Source organism: Typopeltis vanoorti, chromosome 18, assembly GCF_054136105.1.
Source record: "Typopeltis vanoorti isolate ZY-2024b chromosome 18, IOZ_Tvanoo_1.0, whole genome shotgun sequence".
NCBI lineage: Eukaryota > Metazoa > Arthropoda > Arachnida > Uropygi > Thelyphonidae > Typopeltis > Typopeltis vanoorti.
Window position 1 is genome coordinate 63,859,806 of NC_143566.1, and position 24,141 is coordinate 63,883,946.

A 24,141-nucleotide genomic window follows, 5' to 3' on the forward strand; every position below is an offset into this window, starting at 1 on the left:
ATAGCTTCATACTTCTTCCTCACTTATTGTTTTGTTGTGCCTGCATGCACGTGTCTTGTACTTAAGTTCTTGAAAATGGCAATATGACGTTGCCGAAATATAGAAATATATTAAAATTTATTTTAATGTATATCCTAGTACGTTGTAATTTCCTTAAATAATATAGTGAAAATGCATAACCAACGTCTAAGCCTTTCCACAAGAACAAAATACATTAAGTGATCCTTAATTCAATTTAATCTTTAAAGTTCAATGAATTTTACCTTAAAAGTTGCATTTCTTTCAGACTGTAAATTTTGTGAACTTGGTGAGAACTCCACAAAAGAGTTCCTAACTCAGTCATACACTTCTACATTCAAATGACTGATAACAAATTGGAATAACTTCATTACATGAGGTCGGGGGGGGGGGGTCAGGAAAGTTCTGATAAATACCTAGAACAAAAATGATATTAAAGCAACTGATATAAACATAAGAAAGAACATATTATAAAACCCTTTAACACCATGTTTCATCAAATTATAATAATTTCTTCTTTTTCTTTTAAGATATATAAGAAGACATAAAATTAATTAATTTTTGTTCTATGTGTTTATCAGAACTTTCCAGACTTCCCCTTGTAATCTGTCTGAACCTGAAGTACAAGCAAAAATTTTTCAATATTTCACACTTTAAAGATATCTTTTTCAAACCATGAGTTTATTCTTAAATGCAAAAAGTCTGTGAAAGTAAGAATGTTTCAAATTTTGTTTAAAATTGTTCATGTCGATAGCTACTTCAAAAGCTTATTTTAGATCATTTCTGATAGTTTTGAAACAATTTTGAAACTTTCTGGTTGAATAAGCAGTGGATCATTATAACACCAGGGATTTTTCTTTGATAAGTGTAACAAAACTCTTTATGGAGCCCATCACTGAAGTGGTTGCCTTCAGTATTCAAACATACCAGCTCCAAGATAAACCATGTGTGATAATCTACCAATGCCTTTTATTCTTCTACAGAGTAGGTGAGGATATTTAGTTCTATTTAACTTTTGGAAACTGAGGGAGCAGTTCAATCTCCACCAGTAGTCAATCAGTGATAGCTGGCCCAAGACTATTACTAATTACACATGGCATCCAGTGAAGAGAGGCAGATGACAAGTGCTGCCATTCTCATGGCCCTTAATCCTAACATTATATTTCACTAAGTTAAGGGGATAATAAATCCCTCATTAATTTAAAGCCGGATATGAAACTCGAGATCAAAATCTATCAAAATCCAAGAGTTTCATGCCGAAGAACTATTGACGAGTCCAAGCGTAAGTCAACACCTGGATGATACCACACTAGGGCAACTCAGAGCAAAGGTGGAGCAAGCTCTGTCACTATCCTTAATATTTTCTCATAATGTAAAACGAAGCTCCTAGGAGATATATTACTGTTTTACATTATGAGGAGAGGTCACTACCCATGTAAAACAGTAATAAATCTCCTAGGAGCTGCGTTTTACATTATGAGAAAATATTAAAGATAGTGATGGAGCTTGCTCCACCTTTACTCCGAGTTGCTCTAGTGTTGTACCACCAGGTGTTGACCTACGCTTGGACTCGCCGAGAGTTCTTCGGCATGAAACTCTTAGATTTTGATCTCCGAGTTTTCGCATCTAGCTTTAAAATAATGAGGGATTTATTATCCCCTGAATTTAATTTACGCCGCCAGAAAAATCTATTTATCGTTATTATATTTCACCATTTGAAATAGTGTGGGTGTTAGGGTTGATTTTCTTGAATTGAAGGGACAAAAAAAAAACCAAGTTTCTGGGAGGAAAAAAAACTGCTTGCCCATATCAGTGATAATAACTTGGGATCCAGTCAAAAAAAAAAAGGCATAGAAAAAGTCCCTCTAGTCAGCGACTAGAATTTAACTTAGGTCACCATCATTGGGAAACATAGTACCATAGATGAACACACTACTTTTACTGAGCTACACAGGTTCTCCAAGATAAACCACAAGATTCTAAATAAGAAAATAATTTGAAAATGTCCTGACCTTTCATCATTTCTGGAAGCTGTCACAACAAAAATTCCATTCTTCATCATCATCATCAAATTCCTGCCATGTACCCTCAAGGGGTGTACAGGATATGACAGTACTACATGAAAAAATTACATCATTACTAACTTCCTATCTACAATTTTCTTCCAAATCAGTCTGTTACTTGTCAAGACTCCAACATTATCAGATCTTATATTTCTATCGTCTAAGGCACTTTGTACCGTATCAATCCACCTATATCTTGGTCTTCCTCTGGGTCATTTTCCTGCCAACCTGGCAGAGAACACTTGTTTTGCTAATCTTTCCTCTCCCATTCTATTTAAGTGACCATACCATCTGAGATTAGCTCTGCTAACACATTCCTGGATGCTGACAATGTCAAGTTCTTTCCTAATATCCTCATTTTTAATATGATATTGCCATTGATGCCATCTGTTCACGCCTCTAATCTTTCTCAGGACTCTCATATCTGCGGTCTCCAGTCTTTGGTCAAGTGTTTTACTTCTGACCCAGCTCTCAGATCCATAAGTTAAAATTGGTTTGAACACAGTCTTGTATACAGCTAATTTAGTGTTCCGACTAATTTCTTTCTTATTCCATATGAATTTATTCAATTGACTTCCCACGATACCAGCTTTGCTGATTCTGTTGTCTATTTCTATATTTAGTTTACCATCTTCAGTAAAAATTGTGCCTAAGTAGCTGAAATGTTTTACTTGTTCCACAGGTTCTCCATTCACAACACAGTTGACATTTTCAATGATTCTGCCTATTTTCATTGTCTTTGTCTTTTTATTGCTGACCTTCATACCATATCTATTACAACAGCTATTCAATTTAGTCAGAGAATCTTGCAGACTTGTAGCGGATTTATTTAGAAGTATAACATCATCCGCATAAAGCAAAGAGCTGACATTAACATCTCCAATTTTGATATCAGGTTTAATACCACATTCCTTCATAATGTGATCCATATAGATAATGAATAACAGAGGGGATAATGTACATCATTGTCTCACACCAGATTTAACATTAAACCATCTTCCTGTACTTCCTTCAATTCTAACTGCTGACTCACAACTCAAATAAAGACTAAGTATTGCTTGATATAATGCCCCATTGACACCATATAACTGTAGCGTATTGAATAGCTTCTCTCTTGGCACCTTGTCATATGCCTTTTCCAAATCGACAAAACTTAAATACAGATCTTTGTTATATTCCCATGCTTTCTCGACTATTTGTCGCAAAGTGAATATCTTATCCTAACAGCCTCTATTTGGCCTGAATCCAGCTTGTTCTTCACCAAGCTTTTCTTCCACAATTCTTCTCAACCGTTTCTCAAGTATACTTGCATAGATCTTGCCAGGAACACTCAGTAGGGAAATACCTCTGTAATTCTCACATTCAGTTTTATTTCCCTTTTTATATATGGGTACTATGAGAGCTCTACTCCAATCATCGGGAATTCGTCCCTCTGTCCAGGCTTTCTGAACTATGCAGTGCTGCCACTGTAAGACTCTTATACCACCATACTTCAGCATTTCTGGTCGAATATCATCTACTCCTGCTGCCTTTCCACATTTCAAGCCTTTGATGGCGTTTTCTACTTCAAGTATGGATATGTATTCCTGACTGCATGCCTGGTCAGTGTTTTTTTATCACTGTGCTGTCATCACTGCTTGTTTCATTTAGCAGTTTTTCAAAGTAATTACTCCATACTTCAAGGATATCTTTTTCTCCTGTTTTCATTTCACCTTTATCATCTCTAATTCCTTTTACAGCACTCTTTCCTCCATTCCTAAGCTTCTTCAACAACCTCCAGAATATTTTGCCACCTTCTTGATATTTATTTTCTATATTCTTGCCAAAGTCCTCCCATGACTTTTGTTTAGCTAGTTTTACACACTGTTTAGCTTTCTTACATTTGTCTCTGTATTCTGTAAGAGTAAAAGCTGACTTATTTGCCAGGAACTTTTGATATGCTTTCTTCTTTTCCTTCACTGCCTCTTTAACTTCCTGTGTCCACCAGGGAGTTCTGATTTTTTTATCCTTGCACACAACCTCACCACATGCCTCTCTGGCAGAATCAATCAATGTTTCCTTCAGAGTTTGCCACTGAATCTCCAAGGTTTGATTCCTGTTCTCAAACTCTTTCATTTTCTTTTCAATAATATTTCTGTATTTTAGTCTACAGTTTACATCTGAGAGCTGCTCAACTTTTATTCGCTTTAAAACTTTCCATTCCATTTAAAACCAAAATTCCATTCTTTCAAATTATATATAAGTGCCCAAAACTTAGTTTTAGTTATGTTGATTCTTCAAACTTTGAGAGCAAAATTATAATTTCAGACAAGCCATCTTCAAAATTGTGTGAGATATCATAAACACATCCACTGAAAGTATTATCAAGTAAACATCAGGTATCTGGTAAACACCAGCTAATGATAGAGGTGATAGCTTGTCTTTTGTAGATGGTAAAAAATGAGAAATTTTGCTGACAGGAAAATATGTGGAAATGAGATGATACTTCTTCAAAATTCTACCAATCAGTTCAGAGATGCAAGAAATATAAGGGATTAGAACCCTGCAATCTATTGAAGAATTCCGAAGTGTTCGAACGTAGTCAATTGGTCAATTATCTGCTGGATTTGATTAGGGTTGTAACCATTAAATTCCATGAACATTTTGATAGTGAGAAGTTCTTGTTGTAAGCTTGAGGGAGAGGAGCACACCTTATATGCTCTATTAATTAAAGACTCAATAACACCAATTTTTTTTTGAGAACCTTGCTCTCATCTATTCAACATCAACCTTCTCAGTGATTTCGTTATGTTGATGATGTCTTTGCAGTTTGGTCTCATTCTGAAAATGAACTTGCCACTTTCCTACAACAGATTAATAACCTTCACCCACACATTCAATTCAACATAGAAAAAGAAAAGGCTGGTAGTTTACCATTCTTGGACATTCTTCTTACAAACGCAACCTCCAGTAATTTATCAACCAATGTTTATCGAAAACCTACCTTTACTGGCAGATACATTCATCAAAAGTCTGCTCATCACACCTCTCAAAAAATTGATTTTTCATTTCATTAAAGTTAATTACTGTGGTTATCGTGTAATTTATTGTTTACAGTCATGCCACAGGTACCTGTACCTTTATAGATTATTTTTAATAGCAGTGTCACTTCTCTTCTTGTTTTACTCATACTTGACTCATATATGCTCCGATAATTTGTAGTATTCGCTGTCTTTTTTCTTCATCGATGCACCTTCTAATAATATACTTTTTTCAATTTTCTATCACTAAAACCACTTATGAAATCACTCCTGATCACTTAGATATGTGGAACCACACCGTCTACTCAAGACTTCTAGGAAACAGTTGGCAGTAAAACTAAACAAACACAGACCCAATGCATTTAAATATACCTTTTAAGTACAAAATGAACAAAACAAAGCTGGTAGTGTACAGAGATTACTCCAATACTGTCAAATGCCAAACAAAAATTCCCTCCATATTTCAAAATTTTTCTTTCAGTTTATTTCTTATTTTGCAATTTTTTATAGAACCCATAAAGACGATTGCAAGAACAACATAGTTCTGGGGAACCATGGTTGGGAAACACTGAGCTATGTGAAGGTCTCCTTCCAATTATCTAGCTTTGATCCTTAAAGACGTATCTGAACTTAAAGATAGATTTTGAACTATTTAGGTATAAATGGCATAATACTTATATTTCAGAGTCATGTTTTTTAATTATTATCAAAATAATTACATTATGATATATATATACACACACACACACACACATACGTGAATCCGGAGTAACGCGGTTTCTTATATGTACATATTCCCATCCCGCGTCACGCCTCACCACTATTCGTATCTTTCAGGCACCGGCCGCATTCGCCAGTGTCACACATGCTGTGAACAAGCACTGACATGTTTCGTGCGGTCTCCATTCATACACGATTTTTATAGTCTACAAACCTTGCAATTGTTTAATGTCATGTTCTTGATAAAAATTTTATCACATAAAAAATAATAATGTCATCCAAAAGAAGTAAGTCCGATTCTTCTACAGCTAGCAAGAAAAGAAGAAAAACACTGACTTTGGAAACAAAACTCAACATTATTAAGGATATAAAAGGATTTTGAAGGCTGAATGAAAATTTGTGAGCTAGCAAAGAAGTTCGATCTACAGGAATCTACAGTAAGAACAATCATAAAAGAAAGGTTTACAGATTTTGGAGGACATAGATTCTAACGAGGAACGAACTGCAGCCACAAGGTGAGGAATAAAAAAATCATTAGCTTGCTATGAAGAAATTTTGCGTGACAAGAAAAAGACATTATGCTGTAAGACGAATCTATTAGATTTTATGAAACCATCGACATCGAAATAACTTTCTTTTTTTTATGTGCGAAAAACTACAATTATGATTATATTTCTTAAAAAATATAGGTGTTTTGTAAACGTTTGGTCCCAATTGTATGTTTGTATATATAAATTGCATGAAAATTATACCCCAAATTACGCGAATTCGACTTACGTGCTTTTTGTTGGTCCCACCTACCGTGTAACTTCGGAGTTTTACTTTATATATAGTTTTTTTTTTCTTCTCTTAGTTTCACAAAAATTGTCACTGTCATGTTTAGGCCCCATTTTTAGTATAGAAGAGTAAAAAAAAAGGAGTGCTCGTAGAAGACAATACATGAGCGTCATGGTAATAATCTCACAACTGATGAAAAAATTCAACTAGAACAATGTGTGCTGATGCCTTCCTGACAATGACATGCACATATATATAGCTGCGCATGGCACACAACTAGCATAGTGTGTAGACAGGAAATAGACTAGACACAACTCATGCAAGCCAGATCACGAGCAGATCTCCGTGGGTGACAAGGCTACCATGAATGATTCAAACTGCAAAAAGCAAAGGATCACTGTATAATAATTATATAACAATATAAACTCATAATATAATGATAATCATATTACAATGACATATCAATACATGCAAGGTGATCAAAATTAAAGTATTCCTGTTTAAGGACTTCTGAGTGCCATCCAGTCATCCAAATGTTGAGAAACTCTGCAGGCATATACTGTATCATGCGAAAGCAATATCTGAAGAAAAAAGTAGTTCCAAAATTCATCACCAGGGACACTGTAAACACCAAAACATCTGAGCAAGTCACAGGACCAGGCTCACATGTCCTCAAAAAAAAAAAAAAAAAAAAAAAAATGGCAATCCATTGATAATGGACAGTAACTTGGGTGAATGCAAAGTAATTTGTTAGATTGCATAAGTTTTGCACTGCCCATACCTGGCAACTGTGGATATTCACAACTCCATTCAAGTGAAAGTGAGCCTTATCTCCCCACAAAATCATCCATGACCACACAGTGTCCAACTCCACTTGAGCAAGAAATGTTAAAAGTGAATGTCAGTTGACTTCCAAAGTTCTGCAGACACAACTCCTGTGTCAGGGTTATCTTGAATGGATAGAAACAGAATCTTCGGTAGAATTTTCCAAACAATTGCGTAAGGCACTTCATATGTCTTGATACAACGTGCATTGCAGGAACCAATACTGTTATTCATGGTCTGCTCCACGACACCAGTAGCAACTTAATTCACTTGTTGTGAACTGATTGATTTGCAACCTTTGCCAGGTCTAATTCCAAACGATTCCATTTCTTCAAAATGACTAATCATTCATTGCTGAACACATGGAGATAGTGAATCTAATTGATATTTGTTCAGGTGGTGAAATTCAAGAAATGCAGCAAACAGCATTGCAATTGTTCAGGAAGTGCAGCTTCATGAGCAAAGCACATTTGGGCAAGGTTAATGCTATCACTGTGGACAATGATGCAGGAACTGATAAGAGGCATCATGATATGATAAAAAATTTTGCTGTGCTACAGCAGTACCTGTGCATGGATTCCATCATTTTCATGCAGGATGGGACCCCTCCATACATCAGTCAAACTGTACAGGAAGTTCTTCAAGAATGTTTCCCAGAAGCCAGAGTGATCAGCTGTATGTTTTTCATCACGTGGCCACCTCATTCACCTGATCTGACCCCCCTGTGACTTCTGGCTCTGGGGATTTCTGTAAGACAAAATTTATTGGGATCATCCTAATAACTTGCCAACACTGAAAGACAGCATAATACCTGTGGGCAACATCAGTCCGAACCAGCTGCATTCTGCCGTCGAACATACTGTGCAATGGATGCAGTTTGTGACATACTGAAAAGGGTAGCACATTGAACAGTACAGCCTGCATATGCATAACGTAAATGAATAAAAATATGTTATTTATGTTTGTGTCATTTTTCTCCTTCTTACACACAGAAAATTACTGCATATACATTTGCCACATTGTACAGTGTCCTGGTGGTGAATTTTGAAACTATTTTTTTTTAACTCAGATATTGCTTCTGCATGAAGCACAATATATTCCTGCAAAGTTTCACAGCAGCTGGATCGATGGACAGGGCCTTAAAAATGGATACTTTAAATATGATCACCCTGTGTATTTCCTAAAATTCTATATATATATATATATATATATATTTTTTTTTTTTTTCAAATTTTATTTTTTTACCTGGCTGTGCAACAGCAAAGATGATTAAATAGTCCTCAACTTTCTTTAATTCATCTTTCTTCTTCTTAACTGTATTAAAATACTTCTTTCGTACTGGAACAGTTTTGAACAAATCAGATGCTGTTATAATGGTGCCTTCAAACAAATAAAGAAATTAGTTCAACCATACTGAAAAACTGTTGTTTTCTAACAGTGTAAGAATATTATGGATATAACATACACTATTTAAAATAATTTGCTAAAAAATAAACTTTGAAAGATTATGCAAAGATGATTAAATATTCCTCAACTTTCTTTAATTCATCTTTCTTTTCTTAACTGATTTCTCATTTAAATTCCCTGCCCATTCCAGTCTCACCCATCCTAAATATTTAACATCTTAAAACATATTTATCAAATCCTCAGCAGATGATGATGATGATAATAATAATAATAAAATATAGATAAATACTGTGCTTGATGAAGGAAGTCATCATTTCAGGTAAAAGATAAACCAATGTATCAACAGAGATCCAATTCCTAAGAGTCAATATAATGCATAAGGCTACACAAGCTTTTAAAAAGTAAAATTTAACTTTTCTTCTTCCTCCGGACAGACTTCTTTGAACATACTGATCATGAGTCATGCCTCAATGACAAATGGAAGAATGACGATACATTGCGCCTTTTGATTGGAATAGGCCTAAGTTTGATTCTCGTCACGACGGGAGGAATCTTTATCTGGACGATTTTCAATCGAAGGTGAGTTAGCCAATCTCATACGGAGGTAGCAGGGTTTTTTCTCCCAGAAACTCAGGTTTTTCATCCCACATACAGACAAATCGGCCCTTCAGAACACACGCAATTTACAGACATAGCATATTAGTTGTGGTGGTGGAGGTGGGCAGTAGATGGTGTTAATGGAGATGATTTGTAGTAGAGGTTCGGTGTAGTGGTTGAGACAGTTGTAGGTGTCCTCCCGTGATAAGTCTACAGACTCCTTGGAGGTGTCAGGAATAATAAAATAATAATAAATTCAGCTGTTAATTCAAAATTTGGTAGTTCAAGCCCAAACTGGGGGCAAACCAAATTTTGTTAGGCACATGCACAACTCTGTGGAAATACCCATAGAATATGATGAAGAAAGGACATTACAAGCAGAGGAACTTTTCTCGTTTGCCTCCACAGTGGATGGAAACGGTAAGACATATGCAATGACATCTACAGATGTCCAGCTAAATCTGAATATGATTCGATAACACCCGCTGAATAACATGGATAACAAGTGCAATCTGATCTCACTATTCCATCCAACTTGGCCGGTAGGGAGGTTAACCCCTTTCAAATGTTACTTAGATACAAATTAAACAACAATGGCCCCAAAACAGACCCCTGGGACACACCACTAGTGACTTTCCTCTTTTGGAATATCACTCCCAATACACAACCTGCTGATACCTATCAGATAGCCAATCTCCAATCCAATGCACTAATCTACCATCCAATCCCATCTGTTCCAATTTAACTACTAGTTTGTTATGTGGCAATCTATCAAAAGCCTTTGCAAAATCTAAATATACTAATGTACATGCATCCCCCTTGTCCAATACATTTGTTACCTTGTTATAATAAGTAAGCAGATTTTAAAACACAATCTTCCTTCAGCAAACCCATGCTGTCCATTAAAGAGAATTCTACTGCTGTCAACCCAGTTCTGAATCCTTGTCCTCATAAGCTTCTCCAACACCTTCATCACAAATCCAGACAAGCCTATTAGCCTATAATTCAAAGCCAAAGTCATATTTTCTCATCTTTAAGCAGCAGATAATGAAACCCAACACCCTCAATTCACGTGCAGCATTTGTTACTGCTTAAGGTAGTTATCCCATAAAAACTCAAGAAACTCATTTCTTTGGTTCCTGATGCTGTCTATTCATTCCAGTCTATATTATTATAATTGAAATCAACCATAATGACCACCCTTTTTCCTTTTTGCTATTATTTTTCTTATATTTTTCATATTTTTCTTATTGTTTAACCGGGCGTTGCCCGGTTAAACAAGGCCCCCGTTGTTTTCACCAGGGAACCGTGGTGAACAGTGAAAAGTCAGCTACTGAAACAAATCTGAAAAAACACCCCAACTCAACATCACCAGAGTTAAAGATCGGTACTATTGACATAAGAAGCCTGAATGGCAAAGAAATCGAGCTAGCTGAGGAATTAGAAAGTACCAGATAGACATAATAGGGACGACTGAAACAAAAAAGACAAAAACTGGTGAGATCTTTCTGAGCAATAAATACAAAATGTTATATTCAGGCAATGACAATCAAGGAAAAGAAGGAGTAGCCATAATATTCAACACAAAATACGAGGCTAATCTTCTTGAATGGCAGTCAGTCTCAAGTAGAGTGATGTGGGCAAATATGAGAATGGGGAACTGAACAATAAGACTTATTTGTGCCTATGGTCCCACAGAAGGTTCTACTAAGGTAGAAGTGGAGGAATTTTTTGAGGTTATAGAAAAGAGTAACTGACACAATGAAAAATGAAAAGTTGGTCATTGTTGGGGATCTAAATAGCAGAGTAGGAAATGATTGTCAGACATACAAAAATATTTTGGGAAAATTTGGAGAAAAGAGCAAAGCTAATAATAATGGCAAATACTTGTAGAATTTCTGCTCAGGACATGGACTGGTTATTACTAACACCATGTTCCAACATAAAAATGTGCACAAATTCACATGGAGAGAAGAGGCAAGGAATAAGAAAAGTCTCATTGACTATATTATTGTTGATAGTGATGTTTTTTCTCTCTGGTGCAGGACACCAGAGTGTACAGAGGATTTGAAATTGGAAGTGATCACCATTTAGTCTTAAGCAGGATAAAATTGAATTTCATATTGAAAAGAAGAACATGTAAGAAAGTTTTAAAACGAATAAAAGTTGAGCAGCTCTCAGATGTGAACTGTAGACTAAAATATACAAACATTATTCAAGAAAAAATGAAAGAGTTTGAGAACAGAAATCAAACCTTGGAGATTCAGTGGCAAGTTCTGAAGAAAACACTGATTGATTCTGCCAGAGGGGCATGTGGTGAGGTTGTCTGCAAGGATAGAAAAATCAGAGCTCCATGGTGGACACAGGAAGTTAAAGAGGCAGTGAAGTAAAAGAAGAAAGCATAGCAAAAGTTCTTGGCAAATAAGTCAGCTTGTGCTCTTAGAGAATACAGAGACAAATGTAAGAAAGCTAAACACTTTGTAAAACTAGCTAAACAAAAGTCATGGGAAGACTTTGGTAAGAACATAGAAAATAAATATCAAGAAGGTGGCAAGATATTCTGGAGGTTGTTGAAGAAGCTCAGAAATGGAGGAAGGAGTGCTGTAAAAGGAATTAGAGATGATAAAGGTGATATGAAAACTGGAGAAAAAGATATCGTTGAAGTATGGAGTAATTACTTCAAAAAATTACTGAATGAAACTAGCAGTGATGACAGCACAGTGATAAAAAACACTGACCAGGCATGCAATCAGGAATACATATCCATGCTTGAAGTAGAAAAAGCCATCAAAAGTCTGATATGTGGAAAGGCAGCTGGAGTAGATGATATTAGACCAGAAATGCTCAAGTATGGAAGTATAAACATTTTACAGTGGCTGCACTGCATAGTTCAGAGGACCTGGACAGAACGATGAATTCCAGATAATTGGAGTAGAGCTCTCATAGTACCCATACATAAAAAGGGAAATAAAACTGAATGTGAGAATTATATAGGTATTTCCCTACTGAGTGTTCCTGGTAAGATATATGCAAGTATACTTGAGAAACGGTTGAGAAGGATTGTGTAAGAGAAGCTTGGTGAGGAACAAGCTGCATTCAGGCCAAATAGAGGCTGTCAGGATCAGATCTTCACTTTACGACAAACAGTTGAGAAAGCATGGGAATATAACAAAGATCTGTATTTAAGTTTTGTCGATCTGGAAAAGGCATATGACAAGGTGCCAAGAGAGAAGCTATTCAATACGCTACAGTTATATGGCATCAATGCAACATTATATCAAGCAATACTTAGTCTTTATTTGAGTTGTAACTCAGCAGTTAAAATTGAAGGAAGTACAGGAAGATAGCTTAATGTTAAATCTGGTGTGAGACAAGGATGTACATTATCTCCTCTGTTATTCATTATCTATAAGGATCACATTATGAAGGAAAGTGGTATTAAATATGATGTTAATGTCAGCTCTTTGCTTTATGCAGACGATGTTATACTTCTAAATAAATCCGCTACAAGTCTGCAAGATTCCCTGACTAAATTGAATAACTGTTGTAATAGATATGGTATGAAGGTCAGCAATAAAAAGACAAAGACAATGAAAATAGGCAGAATCGTTTAAAATGTCAACTGCGTTGTGAACAGGGAACCTGTGGAACATGTAAAACATTTCAGCTACTTAGGCACGATTTTTAGTGAAGATGGTAAATTAAATATGGAAACAGACAACAGAATCAACAAAGCTGGTATGGCAGGAAGTCAATTGAATAAATTCATATGGAATAAGAGAGAAATTAGTCGGAACACTAAATTAGCTGTACACAAGACAGGTGTTCAAACCAGTTTTAACTTATGGATCTGAGAGCTGGGTCAGAAGTGAAACACTTGACCAAAGACTAGACCCCGCAGATATGAGAGTCCTGAGAAGATTAGAGGCATGAAAAGATGGCATCAATGGCAATATCATATTAAAAATGAGGATATTAGGAAAGAACTTGACATTGTCAGCATCCAGGAATGCATTAGCAGAGCTAATCTCAGGTGGGTATGGTCACTTAAAGGGAATGGGCAAGGAAAGATTAGCAAAACAAGTGTTCTCTGCTAGGTTGGCAGGAAAACGACACAGAGGAAGACCATGATATAGGTGGATTGATATGGTACAAAGTGTCTTAGACGATAGAAATATAAGATCTGATAACGGTGGAGTCTTGACAAGTAACAGACTGATTTGGAGGAAAATTGTAGATGGGAAGTTAGTAATGATGTAAATTTTTGATGTAGTACTATCATATCCTGTACACCCCTTGAGGGTACATGGCAGGAATTTGATGATGATGAATATTATATATATATATATGTGTGTGTGTGTGTGTGTGTGTGTGTGTGTGTGTATACAATTGCATTATAAATCTTTGTTATTTTCATTTGTTTCTAATTGAAACATAGTTCTAATTTTCTTCCTTTAAAGTTAAATCACAATCTAGTTAGCCAAATATACACAAACTGACAATAAAACATATCTTGAGTAAGCTTAATTCAATATCAATATACGTTATCTCATTGTACCCATAAACAGATACTAAACAGATTATGAAACAAATACACTGCGATCTAACGCGGTGTCGATATTATCACTTTCGACCAATTGCAGCCAGTCTCGCGATATTCATTGCTCTTGTGATTGCACATTAAAAGTAATTCTGACACTGCTCAAACAAGCAGTGTATCGTATGCATGCGTGCGTTATTTCTATGAGATACGAAACTTTTATTAGTGGTGCGTGTCCGTGGGGAGGGTGAACTATTTTTTGCAAATCTTATTTTATTTTGTTAAAATAACATATAATTATTTATTTATTACAGATACAAGGATGAATTATGACAAGTGTCACTGTTGAAAATATGAAAAGAATTATATTTTTCAATTATCGTTACACAAAACAAATACACTGCAATCTAACGCAGTGTCAGAATTATCGCCTTTGGGTCAATGCAGCCATCTTGCTGATATTCGTTTTGTGCTTGTGATTGCACGTTACAAGTCATTCCGACACTGCTCAAACGAGCAGTGTATTGTACGCTTGCACATTATTTTTGTGAGATGCGAAACTTTTATTATTGGTTTGTTTGTGGTAATAAAGCAATTTTTTAATATATAAATTTATTTATTAATAAATTGGTTACTGATTAGGAAAAAAAGAATTTTTTTTATTTTGTATGCAGCACCCCCACTTAAAATTTTCCGGCTGCCACTGCTTACATGCCAACATACATGGTAATGATTTTCATCATGTGAATACAATAGACAATTTGGCATTTCTTGCATGTAAAAAGAACATTAGCAGTTCTTTTTTTTTTTTTTTTTTTTTTTTTTCAGTTCTGTAATCTGAACTGTTCTGTTAAGAAAGAGTTCAAATTCGGCCTGCCTGAAGACAAATAACACAAGATTTTAGAACTGACAGTTGGAATATAATTAAGCTCCAGTTTCTAACTTAAATACAATTTCATTATAACAATACTTCAATGGTTAAAAAAAAAATAAATCATTAAGCATTTTGCTTGCAACTTACAAAAAAAAAAAACAAAAGACAAGCACAAGTTCAAATAAAAACTATATAAAACTGTATCATATTATAACAAAGTGCATGACATTGAATTCATTTTTTGTTTTATTTGTGAGATATCCTACACTACAAAGCTAATAAAACTTTTAATATTTGGCTTCTATAAGCAATGAACTGAAATAATTTTTGCAAATCTCCAATCAGAAAGTATTATTTATCATTCCTACATCCAACCTTATCATCTGCCAAGTGATTTAAAATAGCAATTCCCTCTATTATGTTGTTTGTTTCTTATATGTATGATTATGATAATGATCTATTATAACTGCCAAAAGGCCAACCAGGTTTGTCTCATATGGAAATACTATTACTGATCTCAGACTCAAGTATAAACTCAATTCAAAAAAACTTAATCAGTATCTATTATGGTTACTTCATGTGTAGAGGCTAAAGTGCTGTGAGGACATCATGTTGGAGGCTTAATGGATTTTTTTTGACTGTTGTAAAAAATCCATTAAGCCTCCAACATGATATAGTTACTATAATAGATTTAGTTTAATCCTTTATCCCAGTGAAAGCAAACAAAGTTTGCGCCTGAAAATATCTTCAGGACTAAATATAGTGTTGCACTATCTTATCCAGTAAGACTTGCTACTGCTTCTGCCTGGTATCTCCAGCTCTGGGCCTGGCTCCCACTGAAGAGACCTCAATAAAGGTCGAAACTAGTCTGGGTAGATGGCCAATCCCTTTAATGCATAACAGTATACATATCCACATAGGAAATGTGTTTTGCATTATGGGAGATACTGGGTTAGAAGTGCCTGGTAGCTTGCTCCACCTTTGCCACGAGTTGCCTTGGTGTTGCACTACTTACTGGATAAGATAGTGCAACACTATATTTAGTCCTGAAGATATTTTCAGGCGCAAACTTTGTTTGCTTTCACTGGGATAAAGGATTAAACTAAATCTATTATAGTCTAACCTAGTGATAAATAAATTTTCAACATGATATAGTTACTTCAGCTATAATAGATACTGATTAAGTATTCTTTGAATTTGATGATTACTCCAAGTATATTCAAAAATAATTAAATAAATCAAATATTATTTACAATTATTATATACATAACATATAAAGAAAAACAATTATATCATGAATTAAAATATTACCGTATATTATCGCGTATAGTGCAAAAAATTTATGGTAAAAAATACTACTTAAAGTTAGGGGTTTGCTTTATATGCGGATCTTAAAAAATTTAACATCTTATTAGACTTCCACACACAATATATACTACCTAATGCCTATTATGCAACCAAATCTACTTGATTCACTTCCATTCGGTGACCGAGCGCGCATCGTATCTGCGCGTAAAGCCAGTAATGTAAGTAGTGGTAATATCCCACCCCCTTGGCGGGATATTAGCACAGTTAGGCATATCGGTTTAACCACAGTTCATTTTAAATATTATTCGTTAAACAAACCTAGCCTGAAAATGAGCCAACAGAAACGTAAACATTCATCTGTTGAAGCAGGATTTAAATTGCATGTCGTGCAGTTTGCAGAAGAACATAATAACAGTGTTGCTATGAGAGAATTTGGTGTAGCAGAGAAATTTCCAGAACTCGAAGAAGAGCTAAATGAATAGATTTTGACGCAAGGACAAGATGGCATTATAGTAACAAGAAATGCAATTCATTTTCGAGCTCTAACTCAAGAATGGTAAATTCAAGGACACACCAGGTATTTCATCTTTTCTTGCTTCGCCTGGGTGGTGACACAGATTTATGGAATGCAAAACATTAACATTGCGACAGCGAACAAAAATTGCACAGAAGTTACCAAAGCAGCTTGAAGAAAAAGTGGAGTCCTTCCATAAATTTATCATAAAATGACGGAAGTGTCATGGATATGAACTTTCCCAAAGTGGCAATATGGATGAGACGCCCATGTACTTTGATATGCCTGGGAATCGAACAGTAAACTCAGTTGGTGAAAAGGGTGTCCTCATAAAAATAACGGGACATGAAAAAACGCATTTGTTATTATTATTATTATTTATTATTATTCCTGATACCTCCAAGGAGTTCGAAGACTCATCGAGGGAGGACACCTACAACTGTCTCAACCACTACACCGAACCTCTACTACGAATCATCTCCATCAACGCCCTCTACCGCCCACCTCCACGACTAGTATTTTTTGTCTATAAATTGCGTGTGTTCTGAAGGGCTGATTTGTCTGTATGCGGGATGAAAAACCCGAGTTTCTGGGAGAAAAAAACCTGCTACCTCCATATGAGATTGGCTAACTCACCTTCGATTGAAATCGTCCAGATAAAGATTCCTCCCATCGCGACGAGAATCGAACTTAGGCCTATTCCAATCGAAAGGCGCAATGTACGGTCGTTCTTCCAATTGCGCTAAGGAGGCGCTTACCGTTGTTCTAGCATGCATGGCAAACAGAACCAAATTAAAGCCGGCAGTGATATTTAAAAAGAAGAAAATTGGGATTTGATAAAATCTGAAATGATTCAACGCTCATTTCTTAAATGTGGAATAAGTAATTCAATGGATGGATCCAAAGATGATGTCATATACGAAAGCGAGGATGACGCATAACAAAATGGAGAGCATGATGACGTGACGACAACAGCTACACTGATGACACAATGCCTACAGATGAATTTATAAACGAAACGTTTGATGACTCAAAAGATGAAGAAGAATTTAAAGGATTTTGACATTTTGTTTTAAAATAAACATTTCTTTCGTTAATTCGTATTGTATTATTTATAATGTTATGGAACAAGATTAACAGATCGCATTATACGTGGACATGGCATTTTAGGGCTAGTTTTCAAACGAAATTTCTAGTTCGCATTATACGTGGATCGCATTATACGCGAAAATATACGGTAAGTGATTCTCACGTACTTTCTCAAATTAAATTATATAAACAATTAGAGATAAATGTGCATTGAACTCAACTAAAGTTTAACAAACTCAAATAACAAATACATACTTAGGAAAAGATATAGCATTATATTAATCCATCAAACTACATTCTAAATAACTTCAAGTATACCTTCAATAGCTGAGTAAACTAAACAGAGCAGATAAATTATATCAGACAAGAATTTAGCTGAAGGAAACAAAACAGTCCTACCTTCTAGTAGTTGAGAGAAAATTTAGATAAACACTGATTCCATTCCAAATGAAGAATACTGATTTTATAATATAATGGAAGTACATATATATCAGTTCTTCTGTTCCAATCACCAATGACAATAGAAATTATCAGCAGTTCATTTAATGCAATTGAATAAATTGCTGTAAGAAGCAGATTGAAAATACCAGCATATCACTTGCCTTTAACAGACTGCATGTCCATGCATTATTAAATAAAACTTTTACTCCTCCTTAAAATTTACCTCTCTCTCTCTCTCTCTCTCTCTCTCAGCTCTCTAGCTGTCAAAAGCATTTCTCCATGTGAAAGAAATGCTGTGTGACATCATGCAGATTGTATTGGCAACATCTCGGTTCCTCACTCTATACTTGGCAATATTGCTCACAACAAGTGCCTTTGTCTGGAGGTAAAAACATCTCCCAAAATCTTCACTGAAATAATATTACTCCACACTTTTCTTCAGTATTTGCTTGTTTGCATATAAAAGTCCTCCAAGCATTGAAGAAAATTAGTCTTGGTTTCAGAATTACTCTGCTCCAATGTCAACAAACATTAAGTGCTGACAGTACAATACTCTTGGCCACTTTTACATGATCAATATTTCATAGCACAAATATGCTTTAAAAAAAATTAATTATAAATAATTAACAAAATGAGTATTTTCCTTGAATAACTATTCAAGAAATATATGTTACTATGTAAATCATCTCTGGGTAAATTGTCACTTGGTAAATCACTGAAAAATGTGCCTAATTATACTATATTTGCCACTATTATCCATGTCCCTTTTTATGTATCATCCACAGAGAACTCCTATAGCTTTCTAGATTAAACATAGTATTCCTAGCTAGTTGTAATTCAAATTTTGCTCTATAATCTTTAGTTAATACTAGCTGTTGCTTGTAACTATCATACTTAATATATTATTTATCCGATTGATACTGTTAAATTCTGAATGAGAAGAATTGTACAGTTATGGTGTCTCATTCAGAGTTTAACATGGTCTGCCATCCCTGGAGTAGGTTCTTGTTGGTCAGAACCGAACAGTGGGGTTTTGTCTAATGTTGTGCTCCACTTGATTGTGAAGTGGATTGTAAGATACAAGTGGCAGCTTTGAATTGTAAGCGGTGCTGTTCACAAAAAGGATTAATTCTTAATAATTGATATGTATGCTGTAAACTATGCACGGGACCTTCTTAATCCCCTTGTTTAGAGTGCCTGCCTAGGTGTGATTCAGAGTATAAGTGGTGCACGCTAAAAGATAAATCATCCACTAGAGTCCTATTTGGCACTGATCATCATGCGATGTGGCAAGGACGATCGCCAGCACTGAATTTTGGCACTAGTTGTCAAACAGACGTGCGCTGTTCACGAAAAGAGAAGAACCAATAGCAGAAGAAAGCGTGAGATACAAAATCAAATAGCAGAGCGGAAAACTCTCTCTTACTTTTGTGCTTGTTCCTGCTCTAGCTCCTGTTGCAGATTTCAGGGCATTTTTTTTCTTCATTCTAGTTAGTTGTGTTATATTTATTGTGTCTTTTTTTTAACATTTTACTAACTTGTTGGTTATTGTTACTAACCTTTAACTTGCTGGTAGCGCTTTCTAGCGCTATGGGATTATTTTAGTCTTCGGACTCTATTTTTTTTTTTTTTAGACGCAGAGATCAGTAATGAGCCAAGTGATCCCCGTTCCCCCCAGGATCCAGACCTTAGGAGTGGAGATTCCAGGATTGGAAGACCCCAGAGTTCTAACCAAAGTTTTAAAGGAGACCGCAGGACCACAGATTATCTTCTCCTTCACCACCTATGGAGGGGGATAGACTTCTGTTTGTTGTAAAGAATGTGATCAAGAGATAAGCTACTAGAGGTCTTCCAAGTATAAGGGAAGCAGGTGACCCCTACCTGGTTGGGTCCCAAGTGTGCCAACTAAAAATCAGCGCTTCCCCATGGAGTACATCGAAGCCAGAGACGATGTGCTCATCAAAACATTCAACAAGTGGGAGAAGGTGAGTAACATCGAGAAGAGCATCTCCCAGGAAGACCCTGTCTGATACTCCGGAGAAGTCACCTTCACCATGGACAGGCGACAGCCTGTGCCAAACCTTGTTACCATCAGCACGTCGCGCGTAATGGTGAATTATCCCGGGGTACAGAGACAGTGTCTGCGATGTGGCTCAACAGACCATCTGGGGAGTGACTGCCCCCGAGCCAAGTGTTTTAACTGTGTTGGCGTCGGGCATATCTCTAGCCAGTGCCCGAACCCCTGCTGAAAGTGCTCCAGCACAGAGCACAAAATCACATCATGCTCTGCGCACATTTGCAGAAAGGGCAGGGGCGCCGATTGAACCACTGAATAAACCATTCTGGGAAAAATAAGGAAGCGTCCTACCCCAACAAGTGGAAGAAACTGTTTCAACCCCTCTAGCAACAACATCAGCTGAGGAAACAGTCTCCTCCTTGGCCACTTCCACCGTACCAACAACAATGGCGGAAGAACAACATACAGCCAAGGGTAATACAGATGAAGCGATGGACAGCACAACACCAGCTATCCCCCCCCCCAACAACAACAACATCAGAGGAAGCTTCATCTGTTGACGCTACACAGACCTCCCCTGCAGTAGCCAGCATCCCTCTCCCTGCAGAAGAAAAGAAGACAAAGGAGGGGGCACAAAATCTTCCACCTCCCAAAGAACCCCCTAAAAAAAGGAAGGAAGCGGCTTCCCCTAAATTAGAAAAAAAACATCGAAGCCGCTCCAAAAGAAGCATGGACTCAACAACATCTGAGTCTGAAATAAAGGTGGAACCCTCCTCGCATCATCATCATGAAAGTGTAAACGCTAAAATAAAAAAATATACCGGCTCCCAGTTTAACCTCTACAATTATCAAGTTCACAACAACAACAGACTTACTAATTTTAAAATCAAGAACGTTCGCTACGAGTTCGAGGTCCTCTCGAGCTCGTGTGTTAAACTGAAAGCCGGTCTGCAGGGAGCTGGATATTCTACCTCCCCCCCCTACAGATTGACAACTTAGTCAAATACGTAAAACAGCTGCGTATTAAAGATCTAGGCTGGCCATAAAAACATCATAATGCTGCCACCCACCCTTCTGTATTGCCTCCCTCAACATCAGAGGGCTCCGATCACCATCTAAACAAGACGAGGTGTGAAAATTAATGCTAGCATTCAACATCGGGCTCATGTTCCTGCAAGAGACTCATTTCTTCCACTACCGGGATATGCAGGAACTGAGCCATAAGTACCCTGTACAATCATATTGGAGCTTCGGCACAAGTAACAGCGCCGGGGTCAGGGTACTTATGCTAGCCCCACTCCTCAGAGCCTTCCATAACATCCAGAGGGATACAGAAGGGAGGGTCCTTGCAGTCGACTGGAAGTACCTGGGCTGTATCACTAGATACATTAACATCTACACCCCAGCAAATGCAACATCAAACCAGCATTCTTTCAGTCGCTCCATACCTATTTATACGGCGCTCATCACGTCATCTTGATGGGGGACTTTAACTGTCAGGCGGACCCGGCCTATGATAAAGTAGGGGATAATCCAAACACAGGTACAGCTGGCTACAGGGACTTGGAAATTCACCTCAGGAATCTCCAGTTGATAGACATCTGGAGGGCTCACAACCCCTACCGTCGGGATGACATTTGGACAGGCCAAGGTATTAGCATGCGGCTCGACCGTTTCTACCTGTCACCATCCCTCGTCTCCAGAGCCGAAGCAATAAGGCACATTCTAATTAATTCTTCCATCTCGGACCATAAATTAGTCGTGCTCACGCACCATCCTTTAGAAGTTGGTGCGGGCCCCTGGAAGTTACCACCAGACCTCCCGTCCCTGTTCTCAGTTAAGCTTAACCAACTGTGCTCCATCTGGAGCACCGCTAGCTGGGACTGGGACGTGTGGGCATGACTGAAAGCTACCATCAAAGAAAATATGATCAAATGGGGCCAAGAACGTGCCTTCCTACGAAAAGCTCAGCTCCATCACGATCTCTACAAGGAGAGAAGCTGGTTCGTGGCCAGCCAACGATAAGGCTTTCTATGTCACAATGCCATCCGTGACATTAATCTTGACATTGAAATGGAGAAACAGAAGCAGGTGGAAGAAAAGAACACTAAGATCCGTCTCCACCTCCGCTCGGAAGACAGGCAATCGGCTGTGTTTTACAACAGGCGTTACGTCAACTTCTGGCATGAGTGAACCATTACCATCATCACGGAAGGCAGGTGTACTCACACCACTACACCTGACATCCTGAAAGCCTTCTGGGGGTACTATACCAACATCTATCAAGACAACAGTACCCCCCCCCCAGGATTACTCCTGTTGGAACATTGACCCCTTCCCTGTGCACATCCAAGCAGGGTTGGATGCACCCATTACAGCAGCCGAAATAACATCAGCCTTCGAGCAATGCCGTACAAAGAAAGCGCCTGGGCCAGATGGATTAAGGATGGAACTCTACCAAGAGGCATGGGACCACATCCTCCCCATTCTTGTAGCAATCATCAACATCTTCCTTATCACTGGAAACATGCCATGGGAATTTCTGGAATGCCATACCATCTTCATCCCGAAGACCAACAAGGACCCTTCCAACATCAAGAACTGGCGTCCCATCAGTCTGTCGAACACGGACTATAAGATCCTTGCCCATGTTCTCAACGACAGACTGAAAATCAGGATGAGGTATGTCATTAAAAGTACACAAGTCTATGGTGTTCCTGGTCGATCGATGAAGTTCAATCTCATCTTCATCAGAGAACTGCTATGCCTGGTTAACATCAAAAAATACTCCATAGCATTGTTGACTATTGATCTCAACTGAGCGTTTGACAGTGTCTGGCACTCCTTTCTTTTTAACATCTTGGAGAAAGTCAGGGTCAGCAGTGGACACCTTTACATCGTTAGAGGAGGCTACAACAACAGCTCCACTCGTCCCCTTAGTCCACTGCTCTTCGCACTAGCCCTTGAGCCGTTCTTATGGGCTGTCACCAGCTTTCGTGCTGTTAGAGGAATTCCACTCCCTCTCACCACGGATGAATCCAAAGTGATCGCTTAAGTGGATGACGTGGTGGGCACCTTTAGGAATAACGACTCCATACAGAACTTCTTCAACATCTTACAGAAGTTCCAAGTGTCGGGGTTAACATCAAACTCCCAAAAAACCAAAATCAAGACGTACAGCATTTGGGACCTGAACAACATCCCTGCAGGTCTCGTCCCTACTGCCAACCCTCTCACCATCTTGGGGGGGTTCCATTTGCTAAACAGCCCGTACTTAACATCGAACATTTCGACGACAAGACCATCGAGAAGCTCAAGGACTGGAAAAATGGACAACCGTCACTCTCCTCCAGGGCCTCTGTCATCAAGACCATCATATGCCCTGTGCTTCAGCACATCCTGAACATCACCAACATCAGCGAGGATCAGGAAATCCAGCTTTACAGGAAGCCCCTGAAGTTTTTCTGGGGCAATCTATGCCAGGAAGTCAACATCAACACCCTTCAACTTCCGGAGAAGCTGGGGGGGGGCTTTGGCCTCCCTCAACATCGGGTACCTAAGTAATACTGCTTTCCATCTTACCAGGATACTGCAGACTGAACATCCCTACAGCTATCCTGTGTGGTATTTCTTAGGCTTCAAGTTTCCCTTTTTTGGGATCCCAATCCACCAGGGGTCCCAAGGCAGACATTGTTCCAGAGGACTACAACAGACTTTACCAGCTTATACAACAACTCCCCTCGTCGGGTGTGAACACCACCGGGATCCGGAACGGCTACACCTGGTACAGACATTTCTCAAATATCCTCCGTACCGACGTTCTGGATCTAGGAACTGACAATAACATCCTCTTCGGTCACCTCTCCAAACATCGAGGCTACCCGTCGAGAAAGGACCTGGCATGGAGGATAGCCTATAGACACCTTCCAGT

The 24,141-nt window shown here is 37.7% G+C and overlaps 1 protein-coding gene across 3 annotated transcripts in view; it reads right to left on the minus strand.

The window, feature by feature from the left end:
- Window positions 1-24,141, minus strand: part of LOC150096718 (PMS1 protein homolog 1-like) — a 269,065-nt gene that overhangs the window by 225,331 nt on the left and 19,593 nt on the right. For all 3 annotated transcript variants that reach the window (XM_090407892.1, XM_090407891.1, XM_090407890.1), the window contains one exon: window positions 8,669-8,803. In XM_090407892.1, the coding sequence (XP_090264018.1) occupies window positions 8,669-8,803 (135 nt within the window). The remainder of the gene's footprint in view (window positions 1-8,668; window positions 8,804-24,141) is intronic.